Source organism: Artemia franciscana, chromosome 7, assembly GCF_032884065.1.
Source record: "Artemia franciscana chromosome 7, ASM3288406v1, whole genome shotgun sequence".
NCBI lineage: Eukaryota > Metazoa > Arthropoda > Branchiopoda > Anostraca > Artemiidae > Artemia > Artemia franciscana.
The window spans coordinates 56,272,805-56,289,192 of NC_088869.1; the positions used below are offsets into that span (position 1 = coordinate 56,272,805).

A 16,388-nucleotide genomic window follows, 5' to 3' on the forward strand; every position below is an offset into this window, starting at 1 on the left:
TGTATTAATTAATTAGCAAGATTTTTGTACTTATTTTCTCGTAAGTTGTGTTGAGCAAAATTTCTAATTCAGGTTATTATTTACCTAATGGTTGAGTTTTGGACGGGACGGGTATTTTGTGTTGGACGAGAAGAGTATTTCACCCATTTTTACAATAATAACACGAATTATAAATTATTTGTTGAATAATAATCAATAACAATACATTTTACACTAATAGCTAAAACGAAAGATCTTAAATCGTTGGCTGGTATTGTTTAACAACACAATCAGTATCGTAGAAATAAAGCTGTTATAATATGTAGTATAGTATATAATAAATAATATGTTATAATCAATAATTAGTCTAAATAATAAAATAAATAATGTTATTTCGTGTTATGATAAATAATATAATATTAATAATACTGTATAAATTATAATAGAAGCTAAATAAAGCTAACCAAAGTAAAATACGGCCATAACAGGAGAAAATTAAATAATTTTAAAAGACTAGAAAAAAAGATCTAAAAAAGCTACAGTAAAGTACATCAGTTCTTAAGGATAAACAGAAACCTTCTAGGCAAGGAGGAGAGATAATGGATCAGGAACACCAATAAAAGTAGACAGAATAGCATTAAAAAAGGATGTTAGTACTAAAAAGGAGAGTAACCCACATATTGAGAACCAGGCCTTCCTAATGAATACGTTGAGCTTTCAATTCAGTCTGATAGATCTACTGGGAATCTATCCCCATTTAAAGAGAGAAAAGTTGATTTTAGAACTTTAGGTCTATCGGATTCAAGGATACCAAATATAATAATCAGATTCTAATGATGTCAAGGCCTATTTAGTTTAAAACAGCTGGCATCTTTCATTGGGGTTTCAGGAATTTACGACAAGCCTGGATTTTAAATTTGGAACACAGCACTTTGTGGAAATCCAGTGATTTCCATGTCTAGCTTAGACTTTCATTAATATACTCTTATTCTTCTTAAAACTGCTCTCTTGTTGGCTTACAAGTTATATCTTTGCTTTTCAAAGTTTCAGAAGCCACTGTATTAATACTGCTTGAAAAAAAATTTTTGCAGAGCTTTTTGTCTTAACCTGATGACTTCACTATTGCCAAAAGATTATATGTTTGCGTCATTGTAGTCACGTGTGACACCAAAACTTTTACCTGTTTAAACATTTGATTCATTACTATTGAACTGATCTGAACATGTAGACCTTAATTCACGTTTTCCATATGGCTCAAATGGCTATATCGGTCATGTTGGTGCAGAAAACTGATTGATGAATTATAGCAACACATCACCAAAGAGCCCAGCATTCGTCTGTCACACCTATTCCTATATATTGTACTTCTGTTTAGAACTATTACTAGTTTATTAAAATTAGGGAATCGAAAAACGCGCGTTTTTTTTCATTAGCCATAGTACCTATTTACCGTATCATCGCTTTTAACAATTTTTTTGATTAATGTCTTTTAAGCAGCGAATGTTTATTTTGAAAAAAAAGAGACAACAGGCAAAATAATTTATTTGTGCCCCATTTTTTTTTGTTTCATGAAGTTCAGTTTTTCATGAATTTTACTATATAGGCTATATATTTACAAAAATAGAGCAATAAATAGTACATGAAAAGACCTAAAATACCTTCAGTGAGCCTTCCACATGTGCGAGCTTAGCAACATTTATGTGACGGGCGAAAATATTGTGTACCGTTTGGCAAAACCCAGTCCCTTCTGTGGTCCATTCCACTTTATGAGGCAAGGACAGATTAAATCCTTAGTTGAAAGTGGTTTAGTCGAATGATCATTTTATTGTGGTTACCACAATAAAAGAGGAAAGGAGAATTTTCAATAGATTCTTAATTCAGGAAGAACAATAAATAGAAGGATACAGTGGGACTCGAATAGCTACAGTTTTTGCATTTCTCTTAAACTTTTAACAAAAAGCTAATGTATGGTTTTTATGAATGTCCCTCAAATCAACTAGTTTTTACAAGAAAGTAGTAATCTAAATCAGTAATAAAAATAGAAAAAAAACGACTTCAGTTAATTTATAAATGTCCTGAAGTGTTTGCCTGAATATTCGTCTTAGGCCTCTAAACGCTATGACAAGTTTGTAGCAGTCGATGTTGACTGGACCTGGACGGAATTGATGTGACATCGTCCAATCTAAATTATCCAAGACAACCGAAACGAAAGGGTGTAGTGATTTTGCTGCAATAGCTCTCGTGAAAAAATACGATGTATTTTAAACGTGCAGAATCAATGAATGGGTTGATTCGATTGAGTATAATCAATGAATTTGTTGGTTCTCCATGAACTATAGAGTCCGTTGTGACACTTGCGCGACGGCATTGTTAGTTATTGCTCATAATAGAGTTTGGTTTTAGCTAAATAGAGCAAGCTCTCATGGCTCACGGCGGTTCTGAAGTCCCCTGAAAGGGATATTTGGAAGCTGTTTGATCAGTCTCAAAGCTGATTCTTGGCGGACAACAAATTTCTAAGAACTTTTTCATCAAGAATTGTTTTTCTTTAGGTATACCTCAAGAACAGAATTTTCACAGAGGGTTTGAAGGGAATATTAGATAAATTAGATCCATTCCTCAGTTCATGGACAACTGTATGCCTTTGGTCATAAACTGCACAAAACTAAATTGGGGTAATTTTGAAAATCTGATGAAAAAAGCCAAACGATGTTGGCTCAATATGGATGAAATTGATGTGACCTCGTCCAATCTAAATTATTCAAGACAATCGAACGACAGGGTGTAGTTATTTTGCTGCACTAGCTCTTGTGAAAAAATACGATGTATTTGAAATGTGCACAATCAATGAATTTGAACTGTTTATTAGTTTTATATCTTATAATTTGATTTATATAAACAAAAGTTTACCTCTATGTTTAACTAATTTAACTGTCCCTGTATGGCGATGTGATTTCTCAATGGATAACTGGTTTTGTAATTTAGGCAAAGCAAGATTGTTAAGAAAATCAAATTTAAAAAATGAGCTATCTGTAATTTCTCAGCTTCTACTGTTGTTCTTCATGATTGTCAAGGAAGCTACTGTTTGATTTTCTTTACAAAGTGGAAAGCTATGTTCTATAGAAACTAATTATTCTGAGAAGCTCTTCTATATGGATTAAATACTCCCCTTGAACTATTAACTCTTTCTCTGTTTCTTATGCATTTTTGAATTATATTATTCACTTTTGTTTATTTTATAAACCATTATAGCTCTTCTATATGGATTAAATACTCCCCTTGAACTATTAACTCTTTCTCTGCTTGTTATGCATTTTTGAATTATATTATTCACTTTTGTTTATTTTATAAACCATTATAGCTCTTCTATATGGATTAAATACTCCCCTTGAACTATTAACTCTTTCTCTGTTTGTTATGCATTTTTGAATTATATTATTCACTTTTGTTTATTTTATAGAGAGTCTAAGATGCACAGAAGAAGGATTGATATGCTCGAAGACATATTAAAAGTAATGAATAAGACACTTTATTTGAACGTTGCTCAGCAAATCTATTTTGAACTGGGGGAAACTTATTCGGATTTGTTTGCTCTTAAACTGGAAAAAGTTGAAGCATTGAAGAAACTACGCGACCATGCTACACTTCCAGCTGTTGTTAAAGCTAATCAAGTAGCAGAAAAGGCAATTAAAGTTTTCACAGAATTTTTGGATCTATATAGAGATAAGTAAGTATGTTGTGTAATTTTGCAAGGGGCGAAATTCGGGGAATAGGTTGAGGAGGAGCTTGGAATCTGAGGCACCATTCTCTGAAATATAAAACATTGAGTATTGGAAATAAACTAATCGCTTTTTGGGCATTTCCAAAATGCTTTTATTGCTCGCCGCTCGAAATTAGCCATGTATATGGAACCAAGTAAAATGATCATGAATTTAATATTTCATATTCGTAATCGAGCAGAATTGAAAAACTCAAAACAACCTTAATTTAAATTTTGATTTCAATTAAAGACTCGACTTACTTGGACTCAACCTCAAGTTTTCTGAAAGAAGGCGATTCTTTTGTACTTTTAAACTATTTTTTTTACTGATTGTATAATATTTGGGGATGGGCTAGTTTGCAGACCTTAAACAACTAGAGAAAATTATACACAAACATACCTAACATACCTTTTTGGCATTTTTGTACATTCGTGCTTTTGCACAGGAGACATTGCAAAATGCTTTTAATTATTCAATTCAATTTGATCCTAGCCTGTCAACAAAACAAAAGAGAGTTGGTAGCCCTAGTGACAGAGTAAGAAAAAAAATAAATAAAAAGAGAAAATAAACAATCAACAAAAAGAGAGATTACAATCAACAAACACAAACATAACTACATACTATACAAAGAGAGCGAAAAGAGTGAAATCTTCCACTCTTTTATCAATAATGTTTGCAGGTAGAATCAATTTAAATTTTTGTACCAGAGAAGAATTAATGGTCCAGGGGGGGGGGGGAGATGCAGCAGATACTTGGCGAATTTAAAATAGATTTGGTTAATAATTTTTTTTTGAAGCAGAAAAAAAATTCCAAATGGGGGACATAGCAAGAAGATGGGGCACAGTTAGACTGTTGTAAAGTTTGGAAAGGTGAAACCGACTAAAATTTGTGATATTAGATGCAATCGAAGCATATGCAATTCGAATCTTTTTAGCAAGGTTTTCAATTACAAGCTTAATGGTTTCTTTAATACTTCTTCCAATGGGCATACCAAGATAAATAAAGCTATCAGAAAGCAGAATAGATGCTCAAGTTCAAACTGAATTTCAGAGTTACCCGTAAGATTGAAAGCGATTGCTACAGTTTTATCAATATTAAAATTCAAACCGATTTGCTGATATTGATGCTGGAGTTTAGAAAAAGTTCTCTCACTTCCAAAAAAGGTGCGACATGCTACTGAATACTGAGTATGACTACTCTGACTATTCTGATTACTGAGGGTATTAGGGTGAAAATTTCAGGACTAAGGGATTTTCAAGGGAAAATTTCAGGGGGATTTGAACTAAATTTAAACTCGTTACGTTCATACAGGTTGTCAAAAGGGTGTATCAGAAATACCTTAGGAACGGCTTAGAGGATTAAGTTGAAACTTCCAGGGCATGATGAGAAGGATGTTCAACTGACCAAAAGGCAATAAGTGCCTACTACTACTGCTACTAGTATTACTGATATTGCAAATGCTAATACTAAAATAAAATATAAAAATACATTCGCAAATTTGATGGCAGGCCGTTAAGCCTCTACAATACTATTCCTACTACTGTAACTACTTCTACCACTAAGACCAATGGTATGAAAGGGAAAATTTCAGGGAATATTTAGTGGTAATTTAAACCAAATCAAAAAACGCTATGTACGTGCAGGTTGTCAAAAGGACGTATCAGCAATATCTTATAAACGGCTTGGGAAGTTGAAATTTACAGGGCTTGTTGTGGGAGATGTTGAGCTAATCAAAGGGAAATATATTATTACGACCCCTACTACTATTGCTAATGCTACTACTATTACTACTTCTAAAGCTAAAGGTATTGAGGTGAAAATTTTAGGGAATGTTGAGAGGATGTTGTGCTATATCAGGACACACTATGTGCATGCAGATTGTCAAAAGGACGTATCTGCAATGTCCCAGGAACTGTTTACCGTATTAAATTAAAACTTTTAGCATGAATTGAGGAGGATGTTGAAAAAAGGTGCTATATGTCTAGTGCTACTACTACTGCTACTATTGGAGCTAAGGGCATTAAGGTGAAGCTTTCAAGGAAAGTTAAGGGGGATACTAAACTAAATCAAAACACACAAAGAGCATGTACGCCCTGTTTGTCAACAGGGCATACCAGCAATACCCCAGGAACGTCTTAGATTATCAGATAGGAGCTTTTAGGGTATATTCAGGTGGATTTTGAACTAACCAAACGGCACTATTTACATTTTACTACGATTACTGCAACTAGTGACGCTATTGGTAATAAGGTGAAGCTTTCAGAGAATGTCTAGGGAGAGTTTCAACTAAATCAGAATATACTCTATGCATGAAGGTTGTCAAAAGAGCATATAAGCAATATGTTAGGAACGGCTTAGATTATTAAGGTGAAACTTTCGGACTTTGTTGAGGGGGTTGTTGAACTAACCAATAAACACTATGTGCATGTCACCACGATTGATACTTTTAATACTGCTACGACTACTACTTCTACTTAGGCTAATGGTATTGAGATGAAATTGTCAGAAAATATTTAGAGGGATTTTGAACTAAATCAAAACACACTGTGTGAATTGAGGTTGCCAAAAAAAATGGATGAGCAATTCCCAGGAACAGCTTAGAGTATTAAGTTGAAACTTTCTAGGCGTTTCGAGAGGCATGTTCAACTAACCAAAAGGCACTCTGTGCATACTGCTGCTTCTTCTTCTACTACTACTATTGATTATTATGCCTATTGTTAATGAGACTTAGGGTAGGAAGGTGAAATTTTCAGAGAATGTTTAGGGGGATATTAAACTAAATCAAAACATACTCTGTGCAAGCAGGTTGTCGAAAGAGCGTTTTAGCAATATCGTAGAATGGTCTAGAATATTACGTTGAAACTTCCAGGGCATGCTGAACTTAATAAAAGGCACTATCTACATACTACTGCAACTGGTACTACTACGATGACTACTACTTATATAATTTCAGGGAATGTTGAACTAAATAAAAACACGCTATGTGGCTGCAGATTATTATGGGGGTGTAATAGCTATATCCCAGGAACAGCCTAGAGTATTAAAGTTGAAACTTTAAGTGCTTATTGAAGGAGGTCAAACTAACCACAATGTACTATATACATGCTTATTCTACTGCTACTACAAACATCAGCACTAAGGTCAAGAGTAAAAGGGGAAATTTCCAGGGAATATTGAGGGGTATGTCGAATTAAATTGAAACACGCCAAGTGTATGCAGACTGTCAAAAGGACGTATCAGCAGTATCTCAAGAACGGTTAAGAATATTAAGTTGAAAGTTTTAAGCATTTTGAGGGCTTTGCTGAACTAACAAAAACGAAATATGTGCATACTATTACTACAAGTAGTAATAGTACTATTATTACTATGGCTAATGGTATTAATGTGGAACATTCAGGGACTAAAGAGGGATATTCGGCTAATCGAAAAACATGTGTATGCAGGTTATCAAAATAGACTTGACTTAAGTCTCCTGCCGGGCGCTGCTCGGCGTAGAGAGTGACGTCTGCCTCCTCCATCCACTTCGGTCCATGGCGATTATTTGCTTTTCGCCCTGTCTGATGTTTGCCATCGTCAAGGACTCGGACAGGCTGTCGGACCAACGTTTCTTCAGTCGGCCGTGAGGTCGCTTCCAGCCGACTTTGATAGGGTTAAAGTCGTAGATCGTCTTTGCGGGTAGATGTGGTGGTATTCGAAGCAGGTGCTCGAACCGTCGTAAGCTTAGCTCGGCTGCTTGAGTCGAAAACCAAGACTGCTTTGTGACCTGCAGAAACTTCTCATTTCTAACGAAGTCGGACCATCGTAGGCCCTGGATCCTCCTCAGGCTTTTCGCATGAAATACGTCGATTTTCTTGAGTTTTGCAGCTGATGCTTGCCATGTCTCTGCTCCGTAAACCATCACAGAGCCGACTAGGGCGTTGAAGGTCCGCAGTTTTGTTGTGCGACTGATGTTTGGTTTTCGCCAGAGGTGACGATTCAGTCTGTCCATGGCAGAAGACGCTTTGGATAATCTCGCTTGCAGCTCGGGGAGAAGCGAGCCATTTGAAGAAATTATGGAGCCCAGGTAGGTGAAGTCTTGAATAACCTCGATACCAGTGGTGCTGTTCAGGCTAACTGGAGAGTTAACAATTGGAGAAGACGGGTCTAGGGCCATAATTTTAGTTTTGTTCCAGTTTATATGCTGTCCTACTTTGGCAGCCTCTTCTCGTAGAATTCGGAGCGCTTCCAGCACCTGCTCCATGGAGTCCGCCAGAATGGCCAAGTCATCGGCAAAATCAACATGTGATGGCACGATCTCCAATTTGAGCCTAAAGCTGAGACGTGAAGTGGCTTTTATCATAATGTAACCTACGATGACATTGAAGAGCTCTAGAGCCACTGCACATCCCTGGCGCACCCCGGTCGTGATCTGAAAGAACGGGCTGTTCCGACCATTTACTTGTACACTGCTCTCCGTCCCATGGTGCAGCTCCTTGAGAAGTCTGGAATATTTCTCGGGTAGGCCAGTCAACTCTAGAATCCGCCAAAGAGCTTTTGGTTCGATTGAGTCAAATGCAGCACGGAAGTCGACGAAAGAAATAAATGCTTTTTGTTGGAACTCTGTGATCTTCTCTACTATTTGTCGAATCATGAAAATCTGCTCGATGGCTGAACGGCCCGACATAAAACCAGCTTGCTCCGGTCGCAGGATTTTTCGAATGGTATTCCGACATTAACCCATCAGGACCATTGAAAACAGTTTGCCAGGGACTGACAGTATGTCGCTTCTTGAGCCTTTCTTCTTCCATAAGGGGAAGATGACACCCTTCCTCCAATCCTCGGGAATTATCTCAGTTTGCAAGATTGTAGAAAACAGGGTGTGGAAAAACAGGAGCATTTCAGGACCTCCATATTTTAGCAGCTCTGGGATTATTCTTGGGCCTTTTTACTGCATATCCGATTTCTGAGGGGCTGAAAGGCTCGTCTGGAGGAGCATCTGTTTCAGGTCTTTGACTGCAAGGTTGGCTGAGACTACCATTAGGAGGCAGAGATGGTCTAGTATAGTTGAGGAGCGAACAGAAGTGGTCCTTCCAACGCTAAAGACAAGAACCTTCATCAGAATGAAGTGCCCCATCCCTGAACAGGACGGGAGCCAAGGTGGGAGTTTTATTTTCCGTGAGGTCTCGGAGATGCTTGAATAGCCTGCACATTAAGTTATCAAAATGGCATATCAGCAATATCTCAGAATCGGCTATTAAGTTGAAACCATCAGGGCATGAGGAGGGAATGTTGACTAGGCCAAAAGGCACAATGTGAATACTGTTACTACTAACACTGCTACTGCTAGAACTACTACTGCACCTAATGCTCTTACTATTACTTCTACTACAATCACTACTATAATTGCCAATGCTAGTTGTAGTAGTAAAACTTGTTATCGAGATATCCAGGCTACCAGGGTATCCAGGTTGTTAAGATATCTTAGGATAAGAATAGGGTATAAAATAAACACTTTTAATATTTTTTTACATAGAATTTTTTTTGTGTATTAGTAAAACTCAGGGAATGGCGAGGCCAGTGTAGAACTAAATCTAACACGCTATGTACATGTGGCTTATCAAAGAGGTGCATTAGCAATATCCCAGCAACACCTTAGGGTATTAAGTTGAAACTCCCAGGACTACCAATGTTATTACCTTGTTTTGCTTCTACTTTTACAGCTACTATTTATATTGAACCAAATAAAAAAGTCTAATTGCATCCAGTTGTAAAAATAAACCAGGTAGTCAAGATATCCAGGCTATCTGGATATCCAGGTTGTTTAGGTATCTTAGGACTAGAATCTGATATAAAGCAGAAATTTCTACGAAAATTTTATGTTGCTTTAAGCTATATCAAAAGGCCCTATGTGCATGCTGGTTGTCAACAAGACGTCTCAGCAATATTTCAAGAACAACTGAGTGTTAAGTGGAAACTTTCAGGGCTACTAATATTGTTCCTGCTGCTCTTACTATTAAACTAAACCAAAAGAGTGTATGTGCATGCAGGTTGTCAAAATAGCATAGATACGATGTTTTAGGAACAGAATAGGGTATTAAGTTTTATATTTAAGGGAAAATTGAAAAGATGTAAAACTTAAGTCATTTGATTCTATGTGTGTCCAGATTTTTAAAAGGGTGCGTATTATTAAAAATAGTTAGCCAACATATAAATAGTAAGCCAAAATCTAGATTCTATAGGGAAAACACGAAATGATTTAAATACTCATTTACTTGCCAAAGAAAAGACTATATTGATTAAAAACGAATAGATATTAAGTTTAAAAACTATCAAGAAAAAAAATTCGAGTAGAAGTGAAGAGCTAGATGAAACCAAAGATGAGGAGAAGCAAAGCCAAACAGTTTTTAAAACGTGAAGCCACCATAAACCGCCGTCAATAAATTATTGTGATTTATTTATTGTAATTTCTGCTCTTTTTGGGTTTCATTGATTTACTGATGGCGATTTAAGAAAGTTTCAAGATTTATGGTTATATGTGTTATCGTGAATGTCCTAAAATTGGTGAATATCTACATTCACTTATGAATATCTGAAATACGTTTTTTCCTTGGACTTAGTCAGCATTGCCAGTCAACTTTTTCAGTTTAGCGCAATGTTTGATGATGACAGGTCAGACTTGGTTAGGTTAGTTTAGGTTTTTAACCCATTTCTGATGTTTATAACCAGACTTCACCCAACCTTATCATATCATAGCTTGCATATGACTGAAATAGCTGACTCGCAAAGCTAATTGAATCCAAGTAGAGAAAAAGAAATTTCGGACAATCACCGGTGATTTTTGTTCTTTTTTTTTAAGATTTCATGAGAAATAGGACGCACCTCGAAATTAGGATTATTTTCAATAAAATGAAAATTACGTTCTTATCTTTAGAAGGCAAGAGGAGTGTATCCTAGTTTCTGCTCCTTTCGAGTTCGACTCGGTTATTTATTGTAGTTTCTGCTCTTTTTGGATTCCATTGATTTATTGACCGTGATTTATGGTAGTTTCAAACTTACAAAAATTACTTTATTTTATGCTCATCTTTGGTTTAGTAGCTCTTTGCTTCTCTTCCAAGAAATGTATTCTTCCTTTTATTATCATTTGTACAAAAAACTTTGTTTTTTTCAAAGTGTTATGCCTTTCGAAACTGAATAAGCTATTTTCGTGTCATGTTGCTTTTTTCCTTGTTATTGTATATAGTTTTTTGATTGGAATAAAGTATTGAATTTAATATATGAATATTTTAGCAATGGAAATAACAAGATCATCATATACCTACGCAATCGTTTATATAATTTAATAGTTTAGATATTTTTTTTAATTAATGTTTTTTCTTTATAGAAATGGCAAAATTCCGGAGAGCTTGGGAGAGGACAATATTAGACCAGTTTTATTGGCTCGGTTTTATATTGGACGGTTTACTAGCAAGTTCTACTCGACTGACGCCAAAAAGATAATTCAGAGTTTTCGATCAGCAATTGAACACTTCGAATATGTGATACAATATTGTGCTAATTCCAAGCTTGCTAAGGATCTCCTCTCAGAGGAGCTTCCCGTTTGTACTGAAATGGTTCAGCTGCTTAGTCTCAAAATCCAAAGAATGGTGAATCCTTGAAAAATTAGTGAGCTGGGTGCAATTCTCGTCCTTAGGCCATTACCAATCGATCAGTCATAGACAGCCACTTCCTGTTGCTTATATTGTCATTACATGCATTGTTAAAAAAGGAATCTTTATAATTTTTGAGGCTAGGTTACTGGGTAAATATGCTTACTTACTTCTACTTTCTTTCCTTTTTCTTTCTCGGCGCCTGTGGGGACTGGACTCATTTTTTCTTTTTACGAAGTTGTTTGACGATTTTTAGGCAGCCCACGACCTCCATGCATTCCGAAACCACCCCACGGTCGCACTCCAACTTATATGTTTGCTAATTTTGTTCCGGTAATCCACGAGCAGATTGTCACCTGAAGTCAAATTTACATGTTGCCAAGGAATTGCATGTGAGGCTTTTTTATAATTATTCTTCTAGTTGCAGCACTTTCTCACCTCAGTATCATTTAAAAGTTTCTGAGTAAAACAGTCTAAACACTTTTCTCTATCCAAGACAATAAAACTTCTTATTTGGCTGATTCTACATGGGCTATCAAGTTTTAGTTTTCCCTCTTATGCTTTGAGTGATTTTTTTAAATCAGTACACTTTTAGTCAAGGGTGCATAATGCATCCATTATTAAGTATGGATTTTGGGAATTTTATTTCTTTGCATTTTTGTTGAAAAAAAAAAAAAAAAAAAAAATCCTCCACCCTAGATTAGAAAAAAATGATATTTTCTATACCTTCATTTTAAAAAACTGAAAAGATTATACCCCTGTTCTCCTCTACATTTTCATGAATTGGTACCCCTGCTTTTAATGGACTTAAGCTTACGTCTATATGTTTTTCCCTCAGCAAACTAAGCTGGTTTTAATATAGCCTACATTGAATACCAACAAGTTTAACTTAACACGATCTATGTATTTCAAAAGTATTGTTGTACTGAATTATACTAAACTAAGGCCATAGCTTAAAATACTAGCCCATGGGTTCTGGGGGTGTCGACTCTGTAGTTTAGATACGACGACAAAGTGTATTTTCCACATCTGACAGAAACATAATGGGAGTACACAGAATTATATATAGTCATAGCATATTTCTAATTCTTAGAGGGAGCTGGGAGGATATCAATGAATTGTTCGCAGGGGGGGGGGGAGAGAGAGTTGGATTCGAAATATAAAAATTATAATTTTAGGAGTGTATTTTCCAAATTGTTTGAAGGAGGGTTGTTAACTTTCCCAAACCCCTCATTAACCATATTCTTAGATAGTGTTAACAGTCAAAAGAGGTTTAAACAGAAATGTTATGCTGGAAAGTCAAAAAGCGAATATTCTTAGAACATCTAAGAATAGAAATATGCTCAACAAAATGGCACAAAACTATCAAATAAAAATTTGATACTCTAGCGAGACAGAAAAAAATTTAAAAAAAAAAAAAATCAACAATATTGTATGTATGCAATGTAGATTTAAAAAACATAACACAGTCATTTATGATTTTTTGGCATCCAATTGCAATCACAATTAGCTTTCCATTCGCTATATCCATCCTCATAAATCTCCTTTTTCCATATGGGCACTTTTGCTTTAAGATTATCAATTAAATAATTTATTGCTGCTAAAGATTCTTTTCTATGGGCAGAAGAAGCAGCAATGACAACACTGACCTCTTTAACAGGCACATCACCAAGACGATGATGTACAGCGATATTTATTATGTTCCACATCTTACGCGTGTCTGAGCACAATTTTTCTATTTCTTTCACTGCCATACTCTCATAAGCTTCATAGCTAAGCTTCTTCACTTTCCTGTTATGAAAATGATCCCTTGTTGTTCCGATAAAAATGGAAGTGGCCCCTGTCCCAGAATCAGTGACACTTCTCTCAATCTTAGCAATATCTAGCTTCTCATGTGTTAATAAAATTGAGTTCATATTTTCTTTTCAATACTATCAACAACCACTTATGAGAAGTATTCAAACTCTTTCTCACCAATGCTAAAATTAAATACCACTTGACCAAGATTAACACTATCATCACATGCAGCAGTAACACCAGATGGCACTAACTAATGGAAATTTTTCTGATATCTAAAAAATGTTATGCTGTCAGCCACCACTTAATGGAGGAATTACGGCCACCTCAAATATAGTTTCAGCATGCAGTGTATCATCTAAGGAGATATATTCTTCATTCACAGCAAGGGTTAAACTAGGCCTCAGTTCTTCAAGCTCACGAAATTGCTGAATAATTAGGTCCAAAAGCTCTCTTCCCAAATAATTATCCTTTTCTAAAGAAATAACAGATTCAGTAAGTCCAACACTTTGCTTTGCAGATGCAAAAAATAAGGTTTTGACAGTTTTCATGACACCAGTGTAAAGCCTAAATAAATAAGACCTTTATAGTTTGCTGAAAATTTTGGATTTAGCTGCAATAAAATAAAAGGTACGGTTCTCCCTTCTTCTAATCACTGTGAGTGTTTTTGTGAACTAGCAGTAAAATATCACTAGCAATTGTTGGTGACATTCTCTAACAGTTTGAAGCATTGTCGAAGAAAATTATTGATGGATTTTGAGCACCAAATAAAAAAAAAAGAATTGAAGTGAATTTTCAAATTTTTTCATTTAAGAAATACCTGCAGGAGGCTTTCAAACTTTTGTAAAGATTATTGATTAATTTTTAACCTTGTTTTAAAGTTTAAACCTGCTTTAATTTATTTTTATTTTCTATTACAATGATCAATCAAATTAATATAAAACAAAGAAACTGCTTGACCATTTATCAAAGTTTTTATCAGTGGAATGTGACGGAGCGCAAAAAAAAACAGGAGAATAATATGGACAACACAAGAAATTGTACAAATTCACAACATCAGTTTAGAAGAAAGACTAAGGCCTGAACAAATAATTTTTTTTTAACTCTAAAGCCCTAAAATTCAAAAAAATGCTAAAAAAAAAAAAAAAAAAATATACAAGCCATGGAATTGAAACAATTTAAACTTAATTTTAAGGATCAGATGATAACATTACAGAAAATAAAATTAGCTGAAACTGAACACTCGTATAAGAAATACAGACTAGTCTGATCTATGAAACCTCTTGAGTCAAGCCTTTTCTCTTTTTTTTAAACACTAAATTATACAGATTGGAATAGGACACAAAGTTAGATAACTGGTTTAGAGGAGACCTAAATTTGACAATAGTTTACTTTTTTAAAACTAAATAATTACTATTTAAGCCTGAAAAGTGGTTACCCACATTTTTCCAGCCTTTGACTTTCAGTAGGTTATAATTTTTTTCTGAAATACTGTCATTTTTATACCATGAAGTCTTGTGTACAGAATATGCAGAACACAAAGACACTCTACTAAAAGGGTACATGATGCGTACAACTTCTCACAGAGGATTCATTGGTAAAGGTTAAGAATAGCAGCTCTGCAGAAGGAAACATGCTAGAACAAAAAGATAGATCTTTTTAGACTGCGAATTTTACAGTCTTTTTCATGTTTTTTTTCTTTCTTTAGGATAATAAATCTGCAGCAGACCCCGACACCGCCCCGATTTTCTTTAAGGCAACCAAGAGCTGTTTTTAAGGGAAAAGTTAGTGCACCACAACACCGACATTTCTCCGGAGGCACGTCGCCGGCTGACGGAGACTTTTTTTTTTAGAGGGGAATTTCAAAATCTATTTAAAACATGCCGAGTGACATATCGTTCAAGACCGAATAAATAGACAAGTCTGTTAAAGCCTTTTAGAACTCCGAGGGCACGCACTACATAATGACATACGTAATTCAAGGAAAACGCGACACAAGCTACAACACTCAAAAACCTGTAGGATCAAGTGTCTTTTTTCAGACTTTTAATTTCTTGCTTTTCAAAAATCCAGTAACCACAGTATCATACCTTTCAACCCAACGTGTGTCAAAATAATGAAGCGGCTTTTGTTCTTTGTGTGCAGCAGAACACAGAAGGTGATCGGACTGTTTGATTGATGGAAGAAGAAGAAAAACATCAGACAGCTATTTCTGAGAAACACCCTATGGGATTTAAATTAGACCCCGTCTGGAAGCCTTAACTAAGACAGGATTTGAACAATTCAAGCCACAACTCATGTAAATGCGAGTTGATTCTGCTTTCTATATCCATTGTACTGGACAGGGGCATTGCGACGGGGGGGGGGGGGGTAACACCCCAAAATTTTTGAGATTCGGTGAAATTTGGACCACAAACCCAAAATTACAATTTGTGTTGGGTGATATTTTGATTAAACAATAAATCGATATTTTTACTTTCGATATTCGATAATTTATATATCGATTTCGATATTTCTGGTAAGTTTTTTGCTCAGATTAACTTTAGGGTTTGGCAAAATTCAATTACGAAATTTGCAATTAAACAGTGTTTTGCACTTTTTTTTCCCAAATTTTGGAATAAAAAAAAAGACTTACATGAACCCTGATTTGGAATTACTCGAATCTGTTGGAATCTGTTGGTACAGATGCCAGTAAGGCCCAATCCATGTCTCTTACTATTTTACTCTCAACTTTGAGATGATCGTCAGGGGTAATATACAATTTCTAGAAAAGCAGACTGAGGTGTGGCAATCGTGATAAATGTGATCTGAGTAAAGCCTATAAGCTTAGAAGATATTTTATCAAGCCAAGCCTTTCGGAAGTTCTTAGCAACATTTGAGAGACCTCACTAAACATAGTTTGTGAGCAGGCTATGCCAACTTCTGGACACAGCTGTGCATGCTGTGCATCAGCATAGATCAGTTAGTGGATTGAATATCGTTCTTCCTCTCGGCCATTTGCGAAACAATTTTCTATGTTCAATCATTTCTGCTGGACGTTCACCCGTAGATACCAGAAAAAGCCGAAATAATATCGTTTTCGATGTCGATATTTAGGTTTCGATATTCGTTATCGATATTTGGTTCGATATCTAATATCACCCAACACTAATTACAATGAATCCAGGAAAAAAGGGAGTAGCTACAACGGAATCGTCAGATGGCTCGAAATTTTGATGCAATTTCAATA

At 35.4% G+C, this 16,388-nt stretch overlaps 2 protein-coding genes across 9 annotated transcripts in view; one reads left to right on the forward strand and one right to left on the reverse strand.

Moving 5' to 3' along the window:
- LOC136029491 (KIF-binding protein-like) overlaps positions 1 to 11,484 on the forward strand; it is a 40,619-nt gene extending 29,135 nt beyond the window's left edge. For all 5 annotated transcript variants that reach the window (XM_065707926.1, XM_065707923.1, XM_065707927.1 and 2 more), the window contains 2 exons: positions 3,437 to 3,703; positions 11,098 to 11,484. In XM_065707926.1, the coding sequence (XP_065563998.1) occupies positions 3,437 to 3,703; positions 11,098 to 11,371 (541 nt within the window). In that variant the 3' untranslated portion in view covers positions 11,372 to 11,484. The remainder of the gene's footprint in view (positions 1 to 3,436; positions 3,704 to 11,097) is intronic.
- LOC136029500 (enolase-phosphatase E1-like) overlaps positions 1 to 16,388 on the reverse strand; it is a 539,221-nt gene that overhangs the window by 236,084 nt on the left and 286,749 nt on the right. The gene's annotated exons all lie outside the window — the stretch shown is intronic.